A 25,490-nucleotide genomic window follows, 5' to 3' on the forward strand; every position below is an offset into this window, starting at 1 on the left:
CCAACCGTACCGGGTTCCGACTAGTGTTGTTCTGTTTTGAATCTGTCTCAAACACTTATTTTAATTTTAATTCAATTTTTATACCGTCCTACGACTTCCAGTTACCGTCCCTACTCTTCTTTGTACCGTCCCCGGCTTCTTTCTACTGTCCCAAGACTGTTCGGTACTGTCCCAGTACTTCGTCAGTGTCCCAAGACCCTTGTCCTGAGAGTACTATCCCAAGGCTACTGTCCCAAGGCTAGTGTCCCAAGACTAGTGTCCCAAGACTAGTGTCCCAAGACTACTGTCCCAAGGCTAGTGTCCCAAGAGTACTGTCCCAAGGCCAGTGTATAAGGCTAGTGTCCCAAGACTACTGTCCCAAGGCTAGTGTCCCAAGACTACTGTCCCAAGGCTAGTGTCCCAAGGTTAGTGTCCCAAGACTACTGTCCCAAGACCACTGTCCCAAGACCCTTGTCCCAAGACCCTGTCCCAAGACCCTTGTCCCAAGACCACTGTCCCAAGACCACTGTCCCAAGACCCTTTTCCCAAGACCCTGTCCCAAGACCCTTGTCCCAAGACCCTGTCCCAAGACCACTGTCCGAAGACCCTGTCCCAAGACCCTTGTCCCAAGACCACTGTCCCAAGACCACTGTCCCAAGACTACTGTCCCAAGACCACTGTCCCAAGACCACTGTCCCAAGACCACTGTCCCAAGACTGTATCAAGACTGTTCTGGTCCAACACTGTCCCAGGACTGCACCGTCCCAAGACTGTCCCCAGACTGCTCTGTCCCAAGACTTCTTTGGCACTGTCCCAAGACTGTTGACAAGAGTCTGAGCGGTGGGACCTCTTTCTTCTTCGTTATGGGGACTTCTTGATTCACTGTACCTTGTGTCACCACTCAAGCTCTAGTAAAATTTTCCCAAAAACCCTCTCTTAAAAGCCAAATGCTGACGCCCTTTTTCTTATTTCTTTTTAATTACTTCTCTTTCAATGTTCCAAGCAACTTGAGACCAAAACCTGTGCGCAGTTATCTTGTGATCACCTGTTCGTATAAAAACTAAACGCAAATCCTCACCAAAATGCAACAAAAATCCAAGCTAGAAAAAGTAATAAAAACGGAAAGATGAGCCCACCTAAAATTCAAAGGTGACCAATGTCTACCTTTTGTCGAAAAAAAAAAATTGTCTGGTACCTAATTGCCACGCGTTTTCCTCCCACCAACTAACAATCTTATTGGGTATCACCAGAATTGTCTATCCGTTCCCCCCTACCAATCCGACCAGGGTACCTCCCTTAACTCAAGTTCAAATTTCGATATCCACTTATTGTTACCAACGCGTGTTAATGTCTAATGTAACTAAGTCAACGATGTCGACTAATTAGTTACTCTAATTTTCCCCCTTTTTACAATTTACAACCGCCAACCTCTAACTTAACCAGCCCCCCTTCTAACCTCCCCTTTTTTTAGCCCCCCTTCTTAAGCCAAAAGTTACCTTAAGCGCCGGGTGCTAAACCTCTCAAGAGAAAACCGTAGACCTGTCTCCAGGCCTGCTCAAGTAAAAACGTTTCTCAAAACCGGGGGATATCGCTTATCCAATTTTACACTTATTTCCTATAATGTAATGTGAATTTTAACGATACCCGTTCTGCCCAACTTGAGAACTCGAGAACTGCCAAATCCTTCTTGGCTACTTTCCCACTCGACTGGTCACCTCTTCCAGTCCAGTCTCCTATTGGTTCAGCTCAAGTGCTCCTGAACCACTTTCCCACTCGGCTGGTCACCTCTTACAGTCAAGTTTCCTTGTTGTTCAGCTAAGTTCCAAGCTATCTAAAAACCCTTGACAACGCCCCACACTCGGGCTCTTTATTAAGGTTACTGGGTTAAATTACTAGGTTGATCGAAACGATCGAACTTGTAAAACAGTTTGGGTATACTATTTAATTAATATAAAGGTTTGATCCAACTAATCTGGTGTCAAAGTCACTGTCTTTTTTCGTTTTATGGTTTTTGTTCCTTTTTCTATTCTTTTTGGTTTTTGTTTTGCTTTTTGTCTTTTTGCTCGTGTTTTTGTACCCCTAGTTGCCCCCTTTACTCGGTTAGCTAAGCCTCGTTCGGAGAGCGTACCAGGAAGTTTTCTCGAGTTTTCTTAAAAAGCTATCGCGGTACAACCGGAAGGTTTGCACGTTCCTGTCGAACCGCACCGCCGGTACTCTAGAATGGGCATTCAGCCCGAAGCTGTCTCAAGTGGGTTCGACTCCGTAGTCTTGATGTCGTAAACACCCAGGAGCGCCATAAAAACACTATGTAACATTCGTCTACTGCAATCACACATGAGGCTTAAGAAAAATAGGCCCTATAACCATTGGCTCAAGAGTCAGGGACACTATCTCTTGTGTTTTTCTACCTCAAATCAGTCGGAGCCAATTCGGTTCGTTTGTGACATGAGACTGCGACCAGTTACAGCTTAAAGGCTACTACTAAAATATCCCCCCACTCTAGAATTAAGAACGTCCCCATACTTAGGTCTCTAGATACCCAAAATACATGAACGCCGTTTGAAAACCGGGTCGGAACAATCCGTTAAGTTACTTTTTATTAGACAGTGGAGCTTTGATCCATTTCAGATGGATCAACCTAAAACTCGCCCTACCTCAACATAACAATTATAAAACACACTCTAGAAATTTAAATTGGTACTCACATTGTAGCACGCTCAAGAATTGGGAGTAATTAAGTCGGTAAGCAACTCAAGAATTAAATAGTGTAACTAAATGAGTTTAATGTTTGTCAGTTTCAACAACAGGAATAAGTTTGTACTCTAGAATGCAGTTTTATGTGGACCATTGGGACACTCAAGCTGTCCACCTTTCCACCGAAGGTTCATTCTGGTCCAGTTCGAATAGTTGACCAGTTGTATAATTGTCCAGTTCTCAGGAACACTCTGTCTTCTATTTCAAATAGGACAGCTCTACTCTAGATTATTATTGTCTCGGAAATTGCGAATGGCAATTTCCTTCTGATTTATCTTGCAACTTTTCCGCGATTGTCACTCGATTAATCTGAATTCTCTTTTTTGACTTTCAGTTATCGCGAGAAAATCGTTCATGACAGGCTCCATTCGAATTTTTGAAAAATTAAATTTCACTCCAAAATCAAGTGTTTTTTGCTTCTCTCAAGGTCAAACTTCCAAATATGACCGACTGGCACAATCATTCCTTTCCCCAACTCCTAGCTTCTCATCCTAGCAAAATGAATTCAGATGTTAATTAAATTCAACTCAGGACATAATAGGGAAGCTAAAAGTTTATTTAAAATAGTTTCAGTCCAAATCCCGAGACCCCTCCGGATTCTCGAATCCGGGGAAATAAGACCTCTATTTTCCTTCGGAAGGCTGTCTTCTACCCTTCACCGTTGTTCGCAACGGCCTTGCAACTATTTTAGCGACACAATAGTTGCAACTCGGAACGGTCTCTGCTATTTCTGCTCGTCTCTAATTCCGACTCGAAGTTTTTCCGTTGTTATCGTCGCAACTACTGTTGTTGTTGTTGTTTCATTTTGGTTTTTCTGCCGAAATGGCTGTTTCTGACGTTTCTCAGAAATATGACGTCATTTAAAAATTTGAAATACCAGAATATTCTAGCCTTCACAGTTTGGCTAATCGTTCCAATAACACTGCTAATCCTTCAAAATTGCTAATTCGGAAGGTTGGCTGCTAAAATTTCGAATCTGCATTTTCGTCCATTCTGGTCGAATGTCACGTAATGGGCACCGGCCTCCAATGCAACAATTCCCGGAGGATGACGATGTTAGACATACAATATCCGGATTTGTGAGGGTTTGGATTGATCCGGAATCTGCCACAATACCTCCCGACTCCACTCAATTCATGTGACAACACTACGCTCGCTCGAGTTTTTCAGGTGGAACTGTCGGGCGATTTATCGACTTTTTGAATAGTTTCAATCGAACAATCTCCTTTTGTTTGCAATTTCGCCACCAAAGGTCTTAGTTCCGATATTGTTGCTTGCTCGGCGGGTTCGAATGAGCCTTCTGGTAGAATGGCACATAAGTGAACCGCGAGTTGGCATCAAGTAAACAAGCACGAGAGATAATGTCTTCGGCCCTTGAGCCAATGGTTATAAAGCCTATCCTTCTTGACGCAAGTGAACGAAGTGAATGTGACGCAAGTGAACGACTGTTACATTTCACGCATTTGTCTTAAGCGAAGTTCATTTTGTTTTTCTTAACCCACTGTTCCGGAGCTCTGAGGCCTTTTGTTATATCTTCTGGTCTTTTGTTCGATTCTAACAGCTTCAAGTTGTCTGCAAAATATTTTCATTCTTCCTTAAGTCGGTAGATTCACGACTTTAACAGGTCTAATATGATATAAAAATCGACCCTTTCTGATAATTTTTCTTGGTACCTGATTTTGCGTGGAAATAAAGAAAAAAACCAAGTTCATCCCTTGTCAGTGGTCAACATCGAAGCTGTGGGGTTCTTTTTTCATCAAGTTCTCTTTTTCAAAATGAATCTGAAATTAAACGACTACAGACAAAATGTTCTTCAGATCAGTTTTTCTGATTTAAAGTCATTTTGGAAATGTAAACGGAGTACGTCACAGCCCTTCACGAATCGACCCATTCTTATAATCAAGTTCTCCCTTGTCTTTAGCGAAGTTCAGTTCTGGAGCTCTCAGGTCCTCTGTCGGTGACCTCAGTAGTATTTTGATCTTCAGATAAATATGCCAGTGCATTCTAATCCGCTAGGATTAGAGAGCAAGACAAATGGACAAGCTTCGACTGTAAGCTTGCGAATCAAAATTCCAGAGACCGCAGTTTCCCAACTTGAGAGCCTCGCTAAAAAACATGTCGACAATCCTCTAAGGAAAATTGGCATTGTGCGAGTTTGCGTTGATGGTAAGATAATTGACTTACCGGAGATCATTTTTGAATATTTAGCTCTTTCGTTTATTCTGAGCTTTTTTTAGGAGTTAATACTATTGAAATCCCTACAGCAGAAGCTCCAAAAACAGGTAGATTTCTGGAAACCAGTTGATGATCTTCTTTCTCTTTAGTTGTAACATTTCTGAATCTTTCTATGTATTCCACAGATGAAGTGATTAACAGTAACTGCCAGAGCAGTAAAGCGAAGCGCTTTTCGCAAGCCTTAACTGTAGAAACTAATACTCAGACCCCGGGCTACCATCCTGAAGTACAAAACGGTAAATGTCAAATTTGAGCCCAGCTAATTTGTCTCGTGTTTTGGCTTGCGCAGCATGATAGTTAGACGTGATTCGACCTATATCCTTTGACTTTTGTGAATGGGTTATTAGTTGGCTTATCATTTACGTTTTCCTTTGGGCTTTGTTTTGGGTGCCGGACATCAAACCGACAGGACAATTCTTCTGGCCGAATTACAAAAATAGGTTTTTAAGGCCTAAATATTTAATGAATATTTGCAAACAGAAAAATATTATGAGCTCAGAACTCATAGTTTGTGTTTTTTAAACATTTAACATATTTCATGCTTATATTGTCTTTCTTCATAATTTTTAGGAAAATAATGGATGTCATTCAATATTTAAACGAAAACATACAACTAGTTTTTTCATCGTATAATTAATGCCTTTAAAAAACTGCAGCGTTTAACGATTAGAAAGAACTCGTAAGGTTTTAGGAATGAGTAACTATTTCAATGGACCAAATTTTTGTAATTTTGTCAAAAGCAGTAAAATTTAGTCAAATTGGTAGCATTTTTATGCCCTTTAAAAGTTTAAAATTCGGCGTGAAGTACCTTTGACTTTAAGACCGGTCGGCTTGTTGTCCCTGACACATTTGTTTCATTACCCTCAGATTTTTTGAAATACTTGCGTAGAAATCAATTGAACGTGCATTATACAGTGCTGATTTAAATTAACCGGACAAAACGCGCTAATCTTGAAATCTAAAACGCGTTTTTCTCAAATTGGGTTGAGTGTAGCTGAAAACTCATGAAGACAAATTTTGCTTAAAGTTTTGACAGAATTAATATTTCGGGCCCAAAAGTTTTACCTCAAAAATGGGCCATATTGGCTTTTCTTACTTAATCAAAAATTACGCCAAAAATATCCAGTCGATCGCAGACAAATTGTTATCAAAGTTAGCCCCTCACTTAGCCCAGCAAACTTAAAGAAAATTATATTCTCCAAAACATTGTAGAAGTTAATTTATTTTTGTTTGATCGTCAAAAAAGGTCTTTTTACTATATAAAATACCAATTTTTCATTTAAAAACAATTTTTAAGACGGTTTGCAAATTTTTTTTTACAGAATATACTTTTCTTTAAGTTTGTTGGGCTAAGTGAGGGGCTAACTTCGATATAAATTTGTCTGTGATCGACTGGGTATTTTGGCGTAATTTTTTGATAAACTAAGAAAAGCCAAAATGATTCATTTTTGGGGTTAATTTTGGGCCAGAATTTCGCAGAACACATTTACACCAAATTAATTCTGCCAAAATTTTAAGCAAGTTTTGTTTTCATGGGTTTTCACTTAATATCAACCCAATTTGAGAAAAATGCGTTTTAGATTTCAAGATTAGCGCGTTTTGTCCGGTTAATTGAAATCAGCACTGTAGCTTTAACAAATTTATCAGACGTCTTAAATTTCTGAAATAATTCTGACCTTTAGACAGTAAAATGGCGTTAAAATTGCAATCGAATTTTCAAAACTGCGTTTAAACAGTCAAAAGAGCAATGTAAAATGATTGCGCTTTTTCGTAGAATTTCATTTGTGCCTATTTTCAAGAGCACTTTTAAAAAATATTTTTCAATCAACCACGATTCGCCAATATTTCAGAGCAAAAACCGCCGAAAAAAGGCCAACGCGAAACTTTAAAGAAGTATATTGAGTTAGTTCAAATTTGAGAAAAATTATTTCAGAAATTTAGTGCGTTGTCAGGAAAACTTGTTGAAAGCTACAGTGCTGATTTAAATTATCCGGACGAAAACGCCTATAATTTTAAAACGCATTTTTCTCAAATTGGGTTGACTTTAAATAAAAAATGATGAAGACAAAACTTGCTTAGAATTTCAGCAGAATTAATAGGGTGCAATTTTTTTTGCGAAATTCGGACCCAAAATTTTACCCTAAAAATGGATAGTTTTTGACCTTTTTAGTCAATCAAAAGTTACGCTAAAACTACATAGTCGATCACTGACATTATATCAAAGTCAGCCCCTTAGGTGGCCAAACAAACTTCAGGGAGGGCATACTCGTCAAAATATTGTATATGATTGTTCATTTTTGATAGACGAAAAAGGTAGTTTTTACTACATAAAACACCAATTTTTGATTTGAAAACAATCTTTATACATTTTGCGCAAATTTTTAGAATATATCTTTCTTAAAATTTGTTGGGTTACTTAAGAAGCTCACTTTAATACAATTAAGTCAGTGATCGACCTAATAGATTTGGCGAAATTTTTGATTTTTGGGTAAAATTTTGGGCCCGACTTTCGCAAAACAAATTGCACCGTATTAATTTTGCTGAAATTCTAAGCAAGATTTGTCTTAGTCTTGTTTTATCCAAAGTCAACCAAATTTGAGAAAAACGCATTTTAAATTTCTAGCTTGATGCGTTTTGTCCGGATAATTTAAATCGGCACTATTTATTGCGGCGTGTTTTTTGTATCGTAAAAGTACTAAACTATAGTTCATAGTGCTCAAATTTTGGCAAAATGCAGATGGTCCCCTATTTGTGTTCATGTGTGATTGTGAGTGACTCTTGTGTGCATGGAGTTGGTGTGCTGCGAAGTTGCTTTTTTAAATCAAAATTGTCTAACTTCGTTGTATATTTTAGGCACACACGATTCAAGTTCAGCCTCAAGCAATGTAAGTTGTCTCTTGCTATATGATCGGGGTTTTTATATTTTGAAGACATCGTTTTTTTTTCAGACAAGCTCATCCTCAAACAAGAGCAATGGAAAGAAAGATATCCCGATACCTCGGTCGAAAGATGTGTTGCCTTTGGGTCCCAGCTACATCAGATGTGGCGCAATTTCACCCAAGCCGATTAAAAAGAAGCGAGGTTAGAAACAATAATTGAAGTTTTGTTCATCTGTGATGACAAATGACAACATAAGTGAGCTGAGTATATCTTTTAAACTTTTGTTCATAACTAACATCGAGTATGTTAAGCTTGCGAAATCGATCGTTGTTTTGCATCCGTTTGAATTTCAACTAGCTTTAAAATTGATTTGACTGATTTGATTTTGATGTTTAGATCCTTCAAGCCACCCACCATTCGACTGTGACTTACCACTTGATATACCCCCTCCCATACAAGCCCCCGTAGCAACTCAAGGTCACGCTATTATGTCACAGCTGACCAGTCAAAATGGAAGACTTTCCTTAGCAGACCAAGCGACACAGCAAAGTGTCATTTCAGCCGCAATAATAATGTCGAATTTATCCCAGTATGAACATGCTATAGAAGCTGTGATACATAAAGCCGTTAGTGGTCAGGATTTGACATGTTATCTAGTTGAAATTGATCCGACAGCTGATCTAGATAGCATTCCTCCCGCAACACCGAAGAGTGTAGATCTGAATGGATCCGAAGCAAGTAACGCAGTAGCGTCAATTTCTGATCAAAATGATACAGCTTCGAATGCAGGGAGTGAGTTGCACCAGCAAAATAGTGTCGAGCATACTAATGTGTCTCAAATGGGAGCTATACCTCCGACGCCGACTCAAATGGCCCCTCCCCCACCCCAAACGATGTCGAACCCCTCTCTGGTTGTCAGAACAGGACACCAGCAGCAGGTTCCAACGATGCAAGGAGCCGTGATGGCCAGTCCTCATGCGGGTTCAATGGGTATGCATGCAAGAGGAGGGCCGGTTTGGGGATATGATCCTGCTGCTCCGTCGCCGCATGGGCCTTATATTTTAGCGTCACCAGGCGAAGCGGCGGCTATGGGATTTGGACATGATCCGGTAAGTTGGATCAATCTGAAATTTGACTTTGAGTATATTCAAGTTGCTTTCCCTGATTTTATCACTTGGTTTTATGACATGTCTGAATCAAATCTGCAGTTATTCGGAAAAAGGGGTCGCTGTCAATAACTTTTTTCATGCCATTGAAATGTGAATAGCGTATAAATGGGAAAGCGATTAAGCAATTTGTCTGGTATTGAAAGTGGTTATGCATGTATGAGGTGTATTTACAACTATTAAGACCAGTTTCATATCAATGAAGTTGTTTAAATTGAGCGTTGATTTTGACTCAATCTGGAAACTATTAATTTCACTATAGATATCATCAAAAATGTTGAAAACTATTGATTAAGAGTAATGAACGTAGTTGGTACTCTTATATAGGTCTTGCTGATTTTTTTGTTGGTTTTTTTCAGGAAAAAATCTTGAATTTTGTTCACGCTGTTTTGATTTTGCGCGTTGTGACTTGTGATTTTTTTAAGTTCAGTGCGTTTGCATTGTTAAAACGAAGGCAAACTCCCTTATCAAACAACAAAAGTGTAAAGGTCACGAAAAACGTGATCAACTTCTGATTTCGAAAATGGAAATTAATTATTAGATTTCCCAGCGAAATAAATCTGTATGTATTATTGTGTTATATATCTTTATGTACTATTGTATTATATTAACTTAAGTTTTTTGCGTATCGTATAAAGACTCAAATTAGTCCTCTCAGGGGACATTGAGGAAAATGCTGGCCACTTTCATGACCTGCAAGAACTATTATCTTATGAATAATTTTTGGAAACTGAAAGTCAATCTAACACAGTCAACTTTTGCTTGATAAATTTCAGAAGCGTGCAAAACAAATATCAAGAAGTTGTCAATTTTTTAGGTAAAATTTCGATGAACATTATAGTTGTAGCAACAGTAACGTGGCTCAATAACAAAACAGTAGGGAATATTTTTTTAGGCTCAAAACATAATTTGTTCATCTTCCGCGCTCAGAATGGACAGGTCCAAAAATAGGGGGAGTTGTTGGATTTTGAACTTCTGTATCATTCAAAATGCATATTTGCAAAGATCTCGACTGCTGACAGAAAGTTTTCTTGGGTCATTATGGGTTGAAATTGAGTCATCATGTATGAAAAAAAATTCAATTAATGTTTTGTACTGCGCAAGAACAAAACTCTCTCAGCACTTTGACAAATAAGGTGGTGAAATTTCTCAAGCGTTTGCTTCAAAAATGGAAGTTGTTGTATTTGGGGAATACAGTATAGATCTTTTAAAACAAGACGAGTCATCAAAACTTTACGACTTTGCTGCAAACTGTAGATTAAATTTTCCAAACGCCACTAAACCATCACGTGTAACCGATAATAATATCTCACTTATCGACCCTTGCTTAGTTTCCAACAACCAAATAAATTATGTTAATTCTTACGAATTGCCTTTCAACCCAGATTTTTTGCAAGCCAAAAAATGACAATTGGAATTTATACAAGAGATTTCCATAATTTTAATCAGGGAAAAATTCAACTTAGATCTTGCACTTAATGATTGGTCAAAAGGGTATGAAAAATCCTCGTTATCGGAAATGTTTGAGGCTTTTGGGCTTACTGTTGAAAAAGTTATAAGTGCGCATGCTCCATATCGCACAAAATATCAATAAAAAACTGGTTACTCTAAACAAAAAACCATGGATTGATAAATCCGTGATGACTCTGATCAGCAATAAACATAGGTATTTTAATATATGGAAAAAGACTTGTTTTGAGGTAGCGCACTAATTCTGAGAATACAAAAAGGCTAGAAAGTTGGTCAACCAAAAATTGGCAATTGCTTCACAAAAATATCACATGGAAAGATTTCAGCAGCTTTCCAACAGTAAAGAACGATAGGATTTCATAAACGAAAAATTAGGGAAAAAGAGTAATCAAAAACCAGTAAAAATTAGCGAAATAGATCTTGAAAAACATAAAATATTTAACTGAAATAGCAAATCGTTTGAATCAAGTTTTTTCAAAATTAGGTATTTTTAAGGGTGAACATATAACCCGAAAACCAAAAGAACAAAGTACAAAAGCCGTTTTTTGATTTTCGTTGCGTCACAAGAAAAGAATTTTCGGAAGAAATAGATAAATTACCGTAGAATAAATCTCCAGGGCCAATGGGAATACAAGCTTTTTGCCTTCAACAAGGTAAACTTTCTATCGGAACACACCTCCAATTCGCAAGTAAGTTAAAGTATAAGTTAACGTTTAACGTAAGTTAAAGTATAATACAAAACCAGTATCCATCATTCCTCGAAAAAGCATATCATCCCTGTTTTCAAAAACGTAAAACACAGGTTGCATCAAATTGTAGGCCTATTTGTGTGACAAACACGCTTTCAAAAGTTTTTGAACCAAATTATGGAAAATCTTTAATTAAGTTCGTTATTAAGCGTCTACCAATTCGGGTTTTAGGAAAACAAATCTGCGACTGATGCAGTTGTCACTTTTATCGAAATTGTTTTGTGAAAACCTGGATCAATCAAGAAAAATTAGTGAACTTTTACTAGATCTTGCTAAATCTTTCAATTCCATATCTTGTGAAATCTTGAAAGGTATGGTTTTTCCAACAATGCATCAAATCTCCTGAACGATTTTAAGAGACCTTCAGCAATGTGTAAAGCTTCAAAATCATTATTCTGTCTGGTTAACGCTTAATCATGGCGTTCCACAAGACATTGATAGGGACCATTGGTTTTCATTTTCATGTAAATGATTTTGAAAACCAAATCAACAGGAACATAAATTTAGTGCAATTTGCAGATGATACAATTATCTTATGTTCAGGAAACTCAATTAAGGACCTAAGGATCTCAATGCTTGAAACGCTAGAAAAAGTACATAATATTTGAATGAAAACAAACTTGTCCTTTTTGTTGATAAAACGGAATTTTTTGTCTCTGGGGACTTATTTAAAGAGAAGAAACAAAACCCGCAAAGAAACATGCCAGGTATCTTGGAACTTAAGTGGACATACACCTTACTTTTTCAGCTGAATTGAGTTAATGCTTAAGCAAAATGGCTGTTACAATTAATTCAATATACTGCGTGCCACTCATGGTACCATAAGAAAGAAGAATTATGCTTTTTAGATCCATAGTTTTGTCACATTAATTTTTCAGCTCAGTATTTTTTCAAATTTTACTCATGTCTCAATTTAACAGAATAAACAAACAAATTAATTGGGGAATCAAAGTGAGCTATCTCCGCAGAAAATATGATCATGCACGATCTACTTCTCAAGTCTAAGGTTTTACCAGCCGAACTTTTTATTACCCAGCATAGCTTGACTAGAATGTTCGATGTGGTGGAAAATATTCAGAAAAATGAAATTGGTAGTCAGTTTATTTATATCAGAGTACCTGTGAAGTTAAACGAACGCACAAAACAAATAAAACAAAACAGGTTCCTTAAAACAAATTGGATAAAGAAATCTGTAGTAAACAACAGTTGTAATAAAAGTTAAACAATTTAAACGTTGAGCTGAGAAAAGTTTAAGCTACACAAAAATTTAAGTTTGAACTCAAAATTTTTGAAATAGAAAAACACAAATTTTTTTTTATTGTTACATCCATTAGTTCTGTTCGAGTTTTTTAAATCTAATATTAGTAATAATTTATTCATTTTTGTTTATACAAGTTGTATTTGTATATTTACATGACATTGTAGTTGTTGATTTTATACTTATTATGATAATTTCATTTTGTAGCAGCATGTATGTTTAACCGAGCCGTTTTTTTTTTCAGTGTACATGTTTGAAAAAAATTACGTATTGATCCAATTTTCTCAAATTGGGTTAATTTTAACAAAAAAGGGTCCATCATAAATTGTTCTACAATTTCAAAGAGCTTCAGGGCCATCTATTTTTTTTCTTCGAAATTCAAAAGTTTAAGGCTCTTGAAAAAAACTAGACCGTTTTTTTTTAGTTTCCCTGCGTTCATTACTCTTTTCTAACTGTTAGTTGGCTATGTTCTTTCCTTTGATGTCCATGGCAGAGAAAGCGTAGTAGTCGCTGTATATTATTTAAATGACTTCTTTGAAATAAAAACTGGTTCCAACTATGGGTCTTTTCACTTATTCCATTCAGTTTTGTAGGTCTGAAAAAAAAGCTTCAACTGATTGATTGAGTTGTCAAAATTTAATTATAATCTCGCGTTATTATTTTAGATGTTACGTTTTGCTACTACTTTGAGCGGAATTAGTAAAAAAGACCCTTAAATTGGATTTTTTTTTGAGGTGGCGGATTACCTCATGCGTGAAAAAGAATGCGCGAAATTTCCTCAGTCAATCAGAGTTCGTTTTTCATAAATTCGATGGAAATTAGCGATGAAAACAGTCAGTTTTGATCAGTTTAAAAGGCATTGATTGGTTGAAATTTTTCGCGCCTTCGGTCCTTCACGCCTGATTTTTTCAATAAAAAATTGTGAAAAGTTGGAACTGACAAAATTAATTCAAAAGAGCATATGACCTATTTCAGATAATTTCTGTATATAAAAGCTAATTTTTTAGGCAGAAAGTAGAAATTGGGAGATTGTTCTTTTCAATTATTTCCGCTGTTCAAACTTTTTGCAATGTATTATGATGATTTGATATTTTGCTTTGAGTTGGCTGTTCTAACCCCTGTTGTGTGACATTTTAGCTTTGGTTTGCAAGTCCGCACCTCGTGGTATGTAGTAGTCACTGAATTGGATTAGGTCTTGTCACTGCGAATAAGACACAAACTTTCATTTAATGAAAACTCAGTCATTTATTGAAAATTTAGCAATTTCTAGGAAATTAGTCATTTCCTGGAATTCCTAGAAAATTCATTAATTTCTGGAAAACTCATCAATTTCTGGAAAATCGTGTATTTCTTAGGAAGTTGAATTGACAATTGGTTTGAAAAAAAAATTGATCTTTGAATCTACTCTAAATCTGTTTTATATACTTGTAGACGATAACTGAAAATTGGTTCGATCATTACGCCATTCAAATGATAGCATTTAGTGTACATTATACTGTAACCTTACATACATTACATGGTGTCAGGCAAATAAGACGACAGCTGTTACGACGACGCTGCTCACAGTTTCTCAAATTGTATTTTTGAGGAATAGAATTCATAGAAGTTACATACAAAAAAAAGACATTTAACTCTCATTTTTCGTTTTATTGTCATGTCCTCTTAATGTCTTTTCGTCTTATTTGCCTAGCACCACATAACATACTCTTCATCTTTTCACTTGGATTCTTTCTATCACAGCTCAGTGTAAAGTTACCTCAAACGCCAGGGTTACGTAGCAAAAAGTAGACATGTCATAAGTTGACTTGTCATAAACCAATCAGCATCGAAAAAAAAAGATTCCGTACGTTCGTTTTATTATCTCGATTCTGATTGGCTTACGGCGTGTCTACTTTATGACCGCACTCCACTGCTATTTAGCGAAAATTTGATGGAATATACAAGTATATCCAATTTTTTGGGTTCAGGTTAGATAGAATGGTAAAGCAGAACAATAGCATTAAAAGAATAAGACGAATTTCTGAAATAGTGAATATGAAAGGTTATTAATTTCGGTTGATCAAAATGTTATTTTTTGAAATCACTCGAAAGTGGTTGAAAATTATTTCATAGGGTAAACTTCTGCATAGGGTAAACTTCTTATAATATCTCAATCACTTCAAAAAGAACGAATGTCGATTAGAATTTTTGGCGAAGCTGCAGCTGCTTAAAACGGTCATAATCAAGTCTTGAATTTCTCTTCTTTCTATGACACTTGTTTTAAAAAGATGGGTAGTTTGGGTTGCGTTTTCAATTTGTTTTGATATGAAAAACTTAAGATGATTTAGCGTGCTACTTGTTTAGCTCAGCTTAGAACTTTTTTAGCCTAGTGCTGCTGGACTTAGTTTAAATTTTAATAAGAAATCTTTCCGTTATTTTAAAAGTTTGACCTAAGTTTTCCATGATTCCTCGGTGAGTAAAGCAAAAGAATTGAAATAGTTAAAATTGTGGCCATATTGCGGACTTAGAAGGATATGAAGTAAGTATTGCTGAATCTCATTTCACTTGAAAAACAGTCGGCACAATACATCAGTAGTGCTTGATTTTTGTATAAATTTTAAAAGTGAAAGAAAAAGTTATACAAATTCTTGAATATCCATTTCAATTAATTTCTTGTATCGCTCTGACAAAGTTTGAATTGAACGATGAGGTTCTTTTTCTATCCACAGGTAAATAGACATTCACTATCCGAAATCAGTTTGAAAAACTGGGTGTCAAACTATATTTTTCAAATTCTAAATTAAATGCTCGGAAATTCGATCAAGAAATGGAGGTTTACTAATGTATTGTATCGGTAAAAATCTAAACTGCTTTCAGGCCTAAACTCTCAAAGGAAAAGGCGTTCTTTTTTGGGTTTTTTCTATTATATGGCCCACAATTACGAGCTTCCGTCTTTAATGAAAACTTTATTTTCAACCAATCAGAAATCAGCATTTGGAATTAATTTTCGATAGACCAAAATTATCATTTTGGGCCGTATGACAGACAAGACCCGTTTTTTTTTGAAAATGGTTTATTTGTATGGTGTGTTTGTTTGTGCAGATGGCAGGGAGACATCCGAGTCCTGTCAAGATGACTTCGCCTATGATCTCTGCCAAGATGCCTCCTCAGAGTCCCTCCTATGCACCAAGTGAGTCATCGACGACATTTATCTGCTTTGGGGGGGGGGGGGGTTATGAGTTATATATTGACTTAAAATTTACTGCTTCATTTTTTTTGGAGGAGTGGGGCTTAGAATCTTCTGCCAACATGAATTGCTCGCGCTCTAAACTTCAAAGTAAGTTCGTAAGAGAAGTTTTGATCTAAATTAATGGCAATATTCGGCGTGGTGTTTCATATTAATTGAAAAACTAGCTGTTTCTTGTAAATCAAATAAGATTTGCCATCTTTCATACAGAAAAAAAATCTCGCGCAATGTTTTTTGGTTATATTATGAACCATTATTCTCTTTACGCTTGCGATTAGCAAGCGTTATCAAATTGGACTACAGACTTTTTCGGGTTTCAACTTGTTTAACAGAATCCCTTGAATCACTTGTATCTTGGCTTATATTGAATGCAAACCTCTATTCGATCGAGGCCATGTAATCTGGAGGTAACGAATATTTTTGGGTTGGCAAAGGACAGGGGTTTGAATCTGACCAGGACCTGTTTTTTCAAACAGTAAATATTCTGTTCAAATAAAATTGTCGACCAATTATTTTTCTGTTGTTGGCTTAGTTGTCACATTTTTTTAAATTTTTTTTACTCCGCGCTATTCTTAATTGTTGCTTTTAATGTTTGATTTACTCCTGCAATTTTTAATCTTACTTACCTTGACTTCGTATTTCCTTCGTTTTTTTTTTCACTTAAAAAAGTTCCTCGTTCCAATTTAGTTGGGACTATTTTTATTCGGCCTAATGACCTAATTTTGGGTCGTTTCAAGAGAAACACAACTTGAACATTTCCTCTGCATTTTTCATGTTGGCTGTATTGTATGTTTACCAATCGGTTTGTTGAAGTATTTTTTCCCATTGAACATTATTTCCAAATTCATGGGAAGCTTTCTCAAACTTCTACTGATTTTCAAAAAAGGGGGATCAATTGAAAGACCGCCTACTCCCTTGTGTAACTGTATACTCTCCTAGAGTCTCATTCTACTTGACCCTTCTGTCTACAGACTTCGAAAAAGTCTGTGGAGAATTTTTGACCCATATTTTTGATTTTTTTTTTTTCGTTTTCGAGAAATACCCCTCTCAAATCTGAGTTTTTAGTTTCAATGAAAAGAACGGTTTCCAAAAGCTCCCTAAATGAGCGGCAAAATTTTGACCGTTTCATTTGAAAGTTTTTGACATTTCTCGAAAAATACCCTCCCAAATCTGAGGTTTTTGATTCAATCGAAATTACAGGTTGAGTGAATCCCTTTTGCATAAGCGGCTAAGCCCTATTTTTTCACACTAGAGGCTATGATTATGGGGTTCATCAATCGAGAAACCCGATTTTGGAAATCTTCTCTGCTTAAGCGGCTACAATCTGCTCTGTTCAGAAAAAGTCATGGATTTTAGCAATCATTTTGACCGTTTTAGACCGTTTTTTTTTTGGAAACTTTTTGAAACACAATCAAATCTGAGATGAAAAGTTCAAGTGAAAAAACCAGTTTTTGAAATCCCATTTTTCTTGCAGCATCAGTATGGAAAATTTATTCAATATTAAACGCACACCTCCAGCTTTAGCATGGCCCCTAGTTGTTTTCATCTAGACATACGAAAGTTTTGGTTCACCTAATTTTTTCAACAATTAAAACTTTTTTTTCAACTTATGTTTTTTTTCTATGTTTTTGTTGTATCGCAAGTAGTTGGTGCAAAGCTCCGCTTCGCCTCTGTATACAAAGGTCCGTTTCGCCTCTCTTTTTGAAATTGTGAGACGAAGTCTTCTTAATAATTTTTATTTTCAATTTATCTTTCAGTGATGTACGGCGGACATTCTCCTTATGGGCGAATGGGTCCCTCTCAAGCCTCGCCTTACGGTGCCCCCCACCCGCACACCTCGCCCATGAGTCAGTTCTCCCCCAACTTCGCCATGACTTCCCCTATCGGACCGGGAGGGGTAATGCAACCGGGAATGGGACCATACGGAATGATCGTGAGTCGAAATGAATGTGTATTTTTCTTTGACAGAAACCGTTTTGTTTAATCGATCTGAAATTGTCCAGGAGCTTTTAAATGGTAGACGATGGCTCTCTTTTCCTTTTGTCCCCACCTGCTAATTTTTATATGTAATTTTTCTATTCATACCCTTCAATTTTTACAAAAATTGGCATGTGACCTAACTATGATACGACAAACTTTTTTGGTCTTCATACTTGAACTTGTAAAAAAAAAGCCTCCTTAACACCACCATAAAACTGATGCTCAAGTGAAGTGGAAGGGGGTGAAGGAAAAAGAGCCGAAGATGTCGAAAGATAATGTTCAGGTCACCACTCAGTACGCGTGGATTTTTTGGCTTTTTTCCTCCCCCCATCTTATTTTTGAAATAAAGGTTCTATCACCCAGATCGAAAAACAGCTGCTCAATTTTTCTGAATTAACGAGTTTTCTCTTAAATGTTGCGTTGTTGAGGCATTTCGTTTTAGTAGGAAAGGTAGTTGCTATCTTAAGAAAAGAGCACTTATGAATTAAGTAAAAATGTAACACCTATTTTTTAGTTTACTAAGTGAATTAAATGATATGGAATTCAATTATTCCTGAAGATTTAGATTGTTTAAAGCTTGTAAGCCTTGTCCCTCCGCTTCAGCCCCAGATGGGCAAAACGCAGGCGCAAATGATGCAACAATCGCAGCAGCAGCATTCACCCATCTCAAGTGGAGTGACAATGCAACAACAGCAGCAGCAGATGCTCATGCCCCCGACTCACTCTCTCGCACACTCGCATGGGGGGCAACAACAACACCAGATGTCCAAGGATTTCTTACCCTCACTCCAACACTCACAGGTACTTCGAAACGGTTTTGCTGTTGTTGCCGTTGTTGTTGTTTGTAGTTGCAAATAAGAAGTGTCGTCCAACTCGTGTTTTCATTTTCGTTTTTTTTTCCAGTACTCCTCAATCGAAGATTGTCGAGATTGATTTATCCTTTATTTTGGTCTTGTCTTTGAAACATTAACTGTGGAACCGCAACACTAAACCGCAATACGGTAACTCGCAACAAAAACATTTCACAACAAAAAGCAACTCACAACAAAAAAAAACAACTTGCCGATAGAGGGTGGTACAACTTTGTACAAAATTTCAAACCAGTTATCAGCGTAGCGCGCTCACCATCGACCTTAGAGCAAATTTCTTATTCAAACGATCCGGGTTGACGCTTTCCTTGAGCTTTGCCTGTTGTATTTTGGTTGCTTGTTGTGGCGTTACCGATCGAAGCAGAATTAGGAGAAAATCTAGAAAAATGCAGTTAACTAGTTTTCATAAACAGGTTAATTAATGTTTAGTAAAAGCTAAAATACCCACAGCTTGGACTACTGTGCAAGTAGCACAAAAAGTTCCGATTCGCTTTAGTGGTTTGCTCACTACGGGCCAACTTCAAGCAAATCCTCTTCATATCTGATCAACGGGAAAAATAAAATTCAATGAAGTTAACAGTTTTAGTTTTTTTAACAGCGGAAAAAGAAAAAATCTAGAAAGCATCATCGTCATCATCATCATCACCACCAGGTTGATTTCTGAAACCTTAGTTCTGTTAATGTCTGTTTTTTTCTTTCTGTCCACAATTTTTTTCCTTTTTTTATTCATCCATCCTCAGCAATCTGCAATTGCTGCTAGAAATGAATAATTAAATTAATTAATGACTAAGACTAAATAGATATAGAAGTGTGAACAAAACAAGATATCCGATACCTTAGGAACGGATAAAGCGGAAGAGATCAATCAGTGTCCGAAGATTTCAGGTCTTCGTGGTTTAAGTTTTGTTGCCTGGATTTCAGTTAAAATGAAAATTGATGATTCATTTCGTCGAACCTATCCCCTGCAATTTTAGTAGAATCTATAGTTTACGTAAAACACTATAATACATTTTTAAATGTCAAGCAAACTTTTTAAGAGTCATGAAAAAACTATTTGAAAAAAATCTATTTGAAAAAATCTATTTGAAAAAAAAACATAATGACCTCTTATATAGGTCTTGGTGATTTTTTTGTTTTTTTTTCAGGAAAAAGTCTTAAAAATTGTTCAGGCTGAAATTTATTTTTTTCACGATTTGACTTTTGATTTCTTCTTAAGTCCAGTTCATTTTCTTTTTAATTGAAAGTGAAGTATAATTTTCAGATTTCCCAGCGAAATAAAATTGTTACTTATTAATCCAGTCTCCAAATTGGGTTAATTTTATCAAAAAATGCCAATCATAAATTGCTCTAGAGTTTTAAAGAGCGCTAAGGGCATCTGTTTTTTCTTTGAAATTCAAAAGATAATTTTAAAAAAAGTGTTTTTTTTTGTTTACATGCATTCGTTTTTCTTTTTTAACTGTTGGCTATGTTTCTGTTACCTACAATTGACGTTTACTTGAAATGAGCTAATTGCGCTGAAATGAGTAATAGAACCTTCTCCTCGGTCGACATTTTTTGATACCTATTTGAAAAAAAAACGTGAACTGGAGATAAAAATCTGTTAAAAAGATTATTAAAATGGACAGGACTCAAGAAAGAAAGAATTTATTTCTGAAAAAATTTAAATAAATACTGCAATATATGTTTTTAGTCTCACAATGCCCCGCATACGCAACATTCTGGTGACCTTATGATGCACCACCAGCAACACCAACAACAACATGGAGTTGCAATGGGAATCCCGATGACGTCATCAAATGACCAACACCAGCAGATGATCCAGAATCAACATCAACAGCACGCCCAGATACATCCGCATCAGCAACAACAACATGTTTGTCAATATTTATTCTGAATCCAAGATGGCTCGGTATAGTTGGGGGGGGGGGGTGTCTTTTTTGGGAGAAGGTTATCAGTTGTCGCTTTTTTTTATTGCTTGTTTATGCGAATAGTAATAGTGCTTGTTTTTACTTGTTTATGCGAATCATACCTCCGCCTCTGTATAGAGGTTTTGAATTACAGAAACTCACAATAATGTGTTGCTTTTTCAGATGCCTCCACAAAATCAGAGACTTACCCAACAACAACAACACCAGCAACAGATCCCCCCGGTACAACACAGTCAACAGGGAATGGTTGGGGGAGGAGGACGGGCTGGCAATGTGACTATAGTGTCCATGACGCCGTCATCAGAAATGAGTAGCACGCCAAGTGGAAATGCTTCTTCTATGGATCAGAATTCGAAAGGTAATTTGATTGTGATGATTTTTACCCTAATTTAGAAGATCACTCGTGAGCGTTGAAGTTTTCTGTTCTAATCTTTCATATTACTTATATTCTAATCTTTCATAAGTGGCTTTTAAAAAAGTTTCACATGAAAAAAAATTTTTTTCTTGAAACACAGTGAATTTTAGTAATTTAATATTTATTTCCAATATGAATATTTTTTGATTTGCAAATTTATGAAGAAAATTTGGTTTACGGCACTGATTTTGCTGTTTACTTCAAAGTTTATAATTGCTGTTTAATGTTGAGTGTTTTGGTGTGATTTAACTCTAACTTTTCCTTCTAATTGTCAAAGCTGCCCCTCCCAAAACATCCACGGAAGCCCAAACCAACAAGGTCAAAACAAGTCCAAAAAACTACCACGGGATTCCGGCACAGCATTTAAACTCACAATACACTGAAAATTGTTTCAATCAAAACTTCTTTGATCAGTCAAGTAATCTGGATTTCATGAAACCAGCTTACCGCAATTTCCAAGAAACGTACAACATGATGACTGGTTTTGAGCAAAATATGTTCATCGGAGGAAAGATCCAAATGCCAGCGACAGTCAAGTTGAATGAAGTTTTCACCAGTAGTAAAAGTCAAGAGAAAACTCAAAGTCAAGAGAAAGCTCAAAGCAAGAAAGAATCGAGTTGTAATTCTTCGCGGAGTGTGTTTGACTTTGTGTCACCTCCAGGAAGTCAAAATAACGACAATACAACAATAGCAAAAACGCCCAAGTTGTCGTCATCAAGCTCGACGATTAATGTCATGAATATTTCACCGACAACTAAAGCAGCAACAGTTTCGGACGCTGTCGTGAAGAGTAAAATAAGTTCGTCGCCCTCTGTCCAAAGTACCATCTCTCAAGGTTTGACTCGGAATGCCCTGTTCCATTTTGTTTTGCCCGATGCCTGCAGCTTGCCTTTGATGTAGATGAACAATAATGTAAAATATAAAACTAACCTATTATTTATTATCACCAATGCTAACTAATTTGGTCTCACAGTAGACAGAAAACCTTCAAGAAGTAAGAAAAATTTGGAATTGCATGAGGACTTGAAAATTAAATTTTGAAATACAAACATCAAAATATTTGAAGACGTTAGATATTTTTGCGTTTTGTTGTGCGTACGATCAAAATAAAGTTCTTTAGCTATTTTTTTTCATGTTAATTTTTTTTAGTCCCGACATCGCGAGGCGGTGACACGAATTCAAACCAGCACCCAAGACAGAATAATTCTGGACAAAAGCTCTACTTACAAAACGCAAGTAATCAGTCCTACAACACGGTTAAACCAATTCCCCATCAGCACGGCGTGCAAATGGAGTCAAACTCAACCCAGAGTTCAAGTTACATCCAAACTACAAGCGCCGGATCCATGATGCCTCCGAGTAGTTCCTCGGAAAATTCCTCCCACGGGAAAACAAAGTCGCAGAATCAAACCTTGCATCATGCAAGAGCGTCGTCAGTTGTAACTAGCGGTTCGCTTCCGTTCGGGTCTATTGATGACGATATAAGCAGCGAACCCTCGCCTTTTCCCGCGTCGCCGGCGCCTTCTATTGGTTCAGTGAAACTCGGAAATCTTGCATCGAGTTCCTCGGATGCTCTTGGCGATGATGCTTCTAATGTTAAACTTGAAGACATGAATCTTTCTGAGCTCGATAATGCGACTAGAAAGCTACTTAGTGATGTTGTGTGTGATTTTGAGAAAACTCGATCGCGTTCTGATGATAACGGAGAGAATTCCAACAGCAGAATGATGACACCGGTTAATGTTCCGACTTACCTAGCCGACGAATCAACTGAGCCGAAAATTGTAACTGAGATTAGAATTCCGACGAGTCGCAGTTCAGATCAGGTGACTGAAACGATAACTATTCCGAAAACAGTGCCAGTTATCAATACGTCGGCGAATGTCATCGAGAAGAAAGAAAAACGAAAACGGGACACAGAAAAAAGCAAGAAGTCGTCATCGAATGCCGACGATAAAAAGCAAAAGGTAGTTTTGGATCCACTCAGGAAATTTCCTCTTCCAGGAGGGATGTTGGATAACTCACACAGGGAATTTAGTAACTCGACGACAATCGATTACGCGAGTTCGTTCGATTCGCAAACGTCGTCTGCCTTTTCGTCTTCCTTCTTTGGTTCCAACAACGATCCGAATCTGTTCTCGACTCTGGAACCTGACTCACTTTTCAACTCACACGACTTTGAGAGTTCGGGGCATGAGTTAATGGCTAGTCACAACTTCATGCAGAATTCCATAAAGGGAGATTTAGAAGGGGTTGAGAATGACGAACATTGTGAGAAGCTTTTGTCGCAGATTTTGGAAGGCGATGGTTCCGCAATGCCAGTCAGTGATTTCAACGATGTCCTGGTAGCTTCAAACTCCATGTCAAGATCAATGTCGCAACCTGCAAATTATAATGGCGACAATAGAATGAAAGGAATTCATGGAATTTCGGACTCATTTGGAATCTCGGAAAACGATATAAATTTGCTTCAGCAATCAATGGATATGGCACAAGCGTCTAGTCAAAGTACAGGTAGTACTACAGCTACACAAGCGAAGCCGCGTAAACGAACAAAAAGTAGTAATAATTCGGTGAAAGCGTTCGGAGAACCGAATCCGAAAATAAGTTCAAACTTAGCGAGTAGTGTAACGACGTCGTCGTCGCCTCAGAAATCAGTACCTCAGGGAAGGTCTCAGGTCGGAAAAAGCGCAACTCCGACACCGGCTACTGATTTTACCCCGCCTGGATCCGGAACACCGGAGATTCAGCTAAGTAAATCCACACCGGAATCAACATTTTCAAGCATGAATTTCGATAGTGTGATCAATAAAGTCTTGTCGGAGAAAAGTGCGAAACGAAACCCGAGCTCGGAAGTATCGGATCCCTCTAAGTCAACGACTTCGAATAACAGTGGATCTCCGAGTTATGAAAGCAAAATGATGCAATCTAAATATCAAGAAAGTGTCCAGAGAGTTGTAACGTCTAAAACACCAGGACACCTCCAATTGACAGCGAGTGATTCCATCTCGAAAAACAGGCTCGCTGGCAATGGTAGCGCACATCATGTTGGAAATGTTGAGAAAACATTCGGTGGAAGTGAAAGTGCAACTTTAGATTTCGTAAACTATGCCTCAACTTTAGCTATGCCTACTGGTTCTAATAACCAAGTTATAAGTGATCACCAGTATATAAAACAAACAGAAAGCTCAACTTTGTCTTCGCCTATGAGCGCGAACTCCACTTACAATTCAGCATCGTCTTTTACTGGAAGTAAAATGAGTCATATGAATTCGGGAACTGTAGGGATGAGTGGCCTTGTAAGTGGCCATAGTATGGACGTTGGAGGTATGTCCCAGCAGCAGCAGAATAAGTTCCTTCCATCTCTAGCTGCGAAGTCAAATGTGACGGCTGAATACTCGAGTGTTCACGTGCCTAGTTCTCCAATGTCGTCCAAATATGGTAAGTGAATGGTGAATTAATTACACAATAGAATATTTGATAAGTTAGTGTCGGTTGAATGGAGAACAATTTTAATCAAAATTTAATTATCGAATTAAAAGCGAATGTTGTTAAAGAACATATAAATTAAAGATGAAGTTTATGCACATAAAGTTGAAATGAAGTAAAAACTGAAAGATGTATATAATATTTTGAAAATTTCCATGTTTGTTTTGTCCACTTTTCTCGAAATACCCAGGGGTGATTGTAGGATTTTTATTTAAAAGGGAACGATTAATTTGATTAAGCAAAATCTTATTTAATGAGCCCCTTGAAATACTTACCAAATTTATATCGGTGAAAATTTTCCTTGCCGCTCATGATTTATATATTTTTTGTTTAGTTGTTGGTAACTCTGGCTCAGCGAAATCCGAAAACATCTCAGGAGATTTGTCCAAGCGTCGAGCAAGTGAGTAGCCAGCCATAACTCGACCAATTTTTCATCATTTAATGTACAGTTGAAAACAGATTGACATTTTGTGTACGGTTTCTGGGTGTTTTGTTTGTGGGTTCTCAAATTAATTGTTCCTAGCTAATATTCGATGTAATAAGCAGAAAAGTTAAATCAGTAAAAGCCAAGTAATCTCGAGAAAAAGAATGAGCATTTTTTCGACCAAACATCTGAAATTATATTCGCCTTAATAGCTATCATGAGGTGTTTTGAAATCAGGTTGCTCGATTAAGGGGAAATTCGCAAAATAACAAGATCGATGTCCAAAGAGGCGAGGTATCGGAATCAGTTTGAACTGTTTCTGTTAAGTTAATTTTACTACTTATGATCACAACTTTTTCAACATTTATTATCTTCCTTTTCATCTGTCGTTATTTTGTACTATTCTCTTTCAAATCGGTGTAAATACGCTTTTGGCTGAAACTATAATCAACGAATGGGTTTTCACGGTTAATCAATTTACGCTCTCTTACACTAATTCTTTCCGGTGAGGTACTCAACCAGGACCGAAAGTTTTTCTCTCCGTGTCGCCACGGCAAAACAAAAACAAGCTCCCAGAATTTTTTCGTAATGTAATCGAAAATTTTCAGTTTTCTACTGCATCAACCTAATTTGTTTTTATTGCTCCAGTATTTAAACTGCGTCAAGCA

The 25,490-nt window shown here is 37.1% G+C and overlaps 1 protein-coding gene across 5 annotated transcripts in view; it reads left to right on the top strand.

Moving 5' to 3' along the window:
• Positions 1-4,722: 4,722 nt before the first annotated feature.
• LOC134852819 (putative mediator of RNA polymerase II transcription subunit 26) overlaps positions 4,723-25,490 on the top strand; it is a 30,340-nt gene continuing 9,572 nt past the window's right edge. For 3 of the 5 annotated variants that reach the window (XM_063868634.1, XM_063868633.1, XM_063868636.1), the window contains exons 1-14: positions 4,723-4,899; positions 4,971-5,015; positions 5,094-5,204; positions 7,822-7,853; positions 7,917-8,049; positions 8,245-8,957; positions 13,629-13,655; positions 15,573-15,660; positions 17,475-17,650; positions 18,301-18,498; positions 20,257-20,439; positions 20,657-20,852; positions 22,059-24,350; positions 24,733-24,798. In XM_063868634.1, the coding sequence (XP_063724704.1) occupies positions 4,725-4,899; positions 4,971-5,015; positions 5,094-5,204; positions 7,822-7,853; positions 7,917-8,049; positions 8,245-8,957; positions 13,629-13,655; positions 15,573-15,660; positions 17,475-17,650; positions 18,301-18,498; positions 20,257-20,439; positions 20,657-20,852; positions 22,059-24,350; positions 24,733-24,798 (4,435 nt within the window). In that variant the 5' untranslated portion in view covers positions 4,723-4,724. The remainder of the gene's footprint in view (positions 4,900-4,970; positions 5,016-5,093; positions 5,205-7,821; positions 7,854-7,916; positions 8,050-8,244; positions 8,958-13,628; positions 13,656-15,572; positions 15,661-17,474; positions 17,651-18,300; positions 18,499-20,256; positions 20,440-20,656; positions 20,853-22,058; positions 24,351-24,732; positions 24,799-25,490) is intronic. The other 2 variants (XM_063868635.1, XM_063868638.1) reach the window with 2 other exon arrangements.

Source organism: Symsagittifera roscoffensis, chromosome 8 (genome assembly GCF_963678635.1).
Source record: "Symsagittifera roscoffensis chromosome 8, txSymRosc1.1, whole genome shotgun sequence".
In the NCBI taxonomy this organism is placed as follows: domain Eukaryota; kingdom Metazoa; phylum Xenacoelomorpha; order Acoela; family Convolutidae; genus Symsagittifera; species Symsagittifera roscoffensis.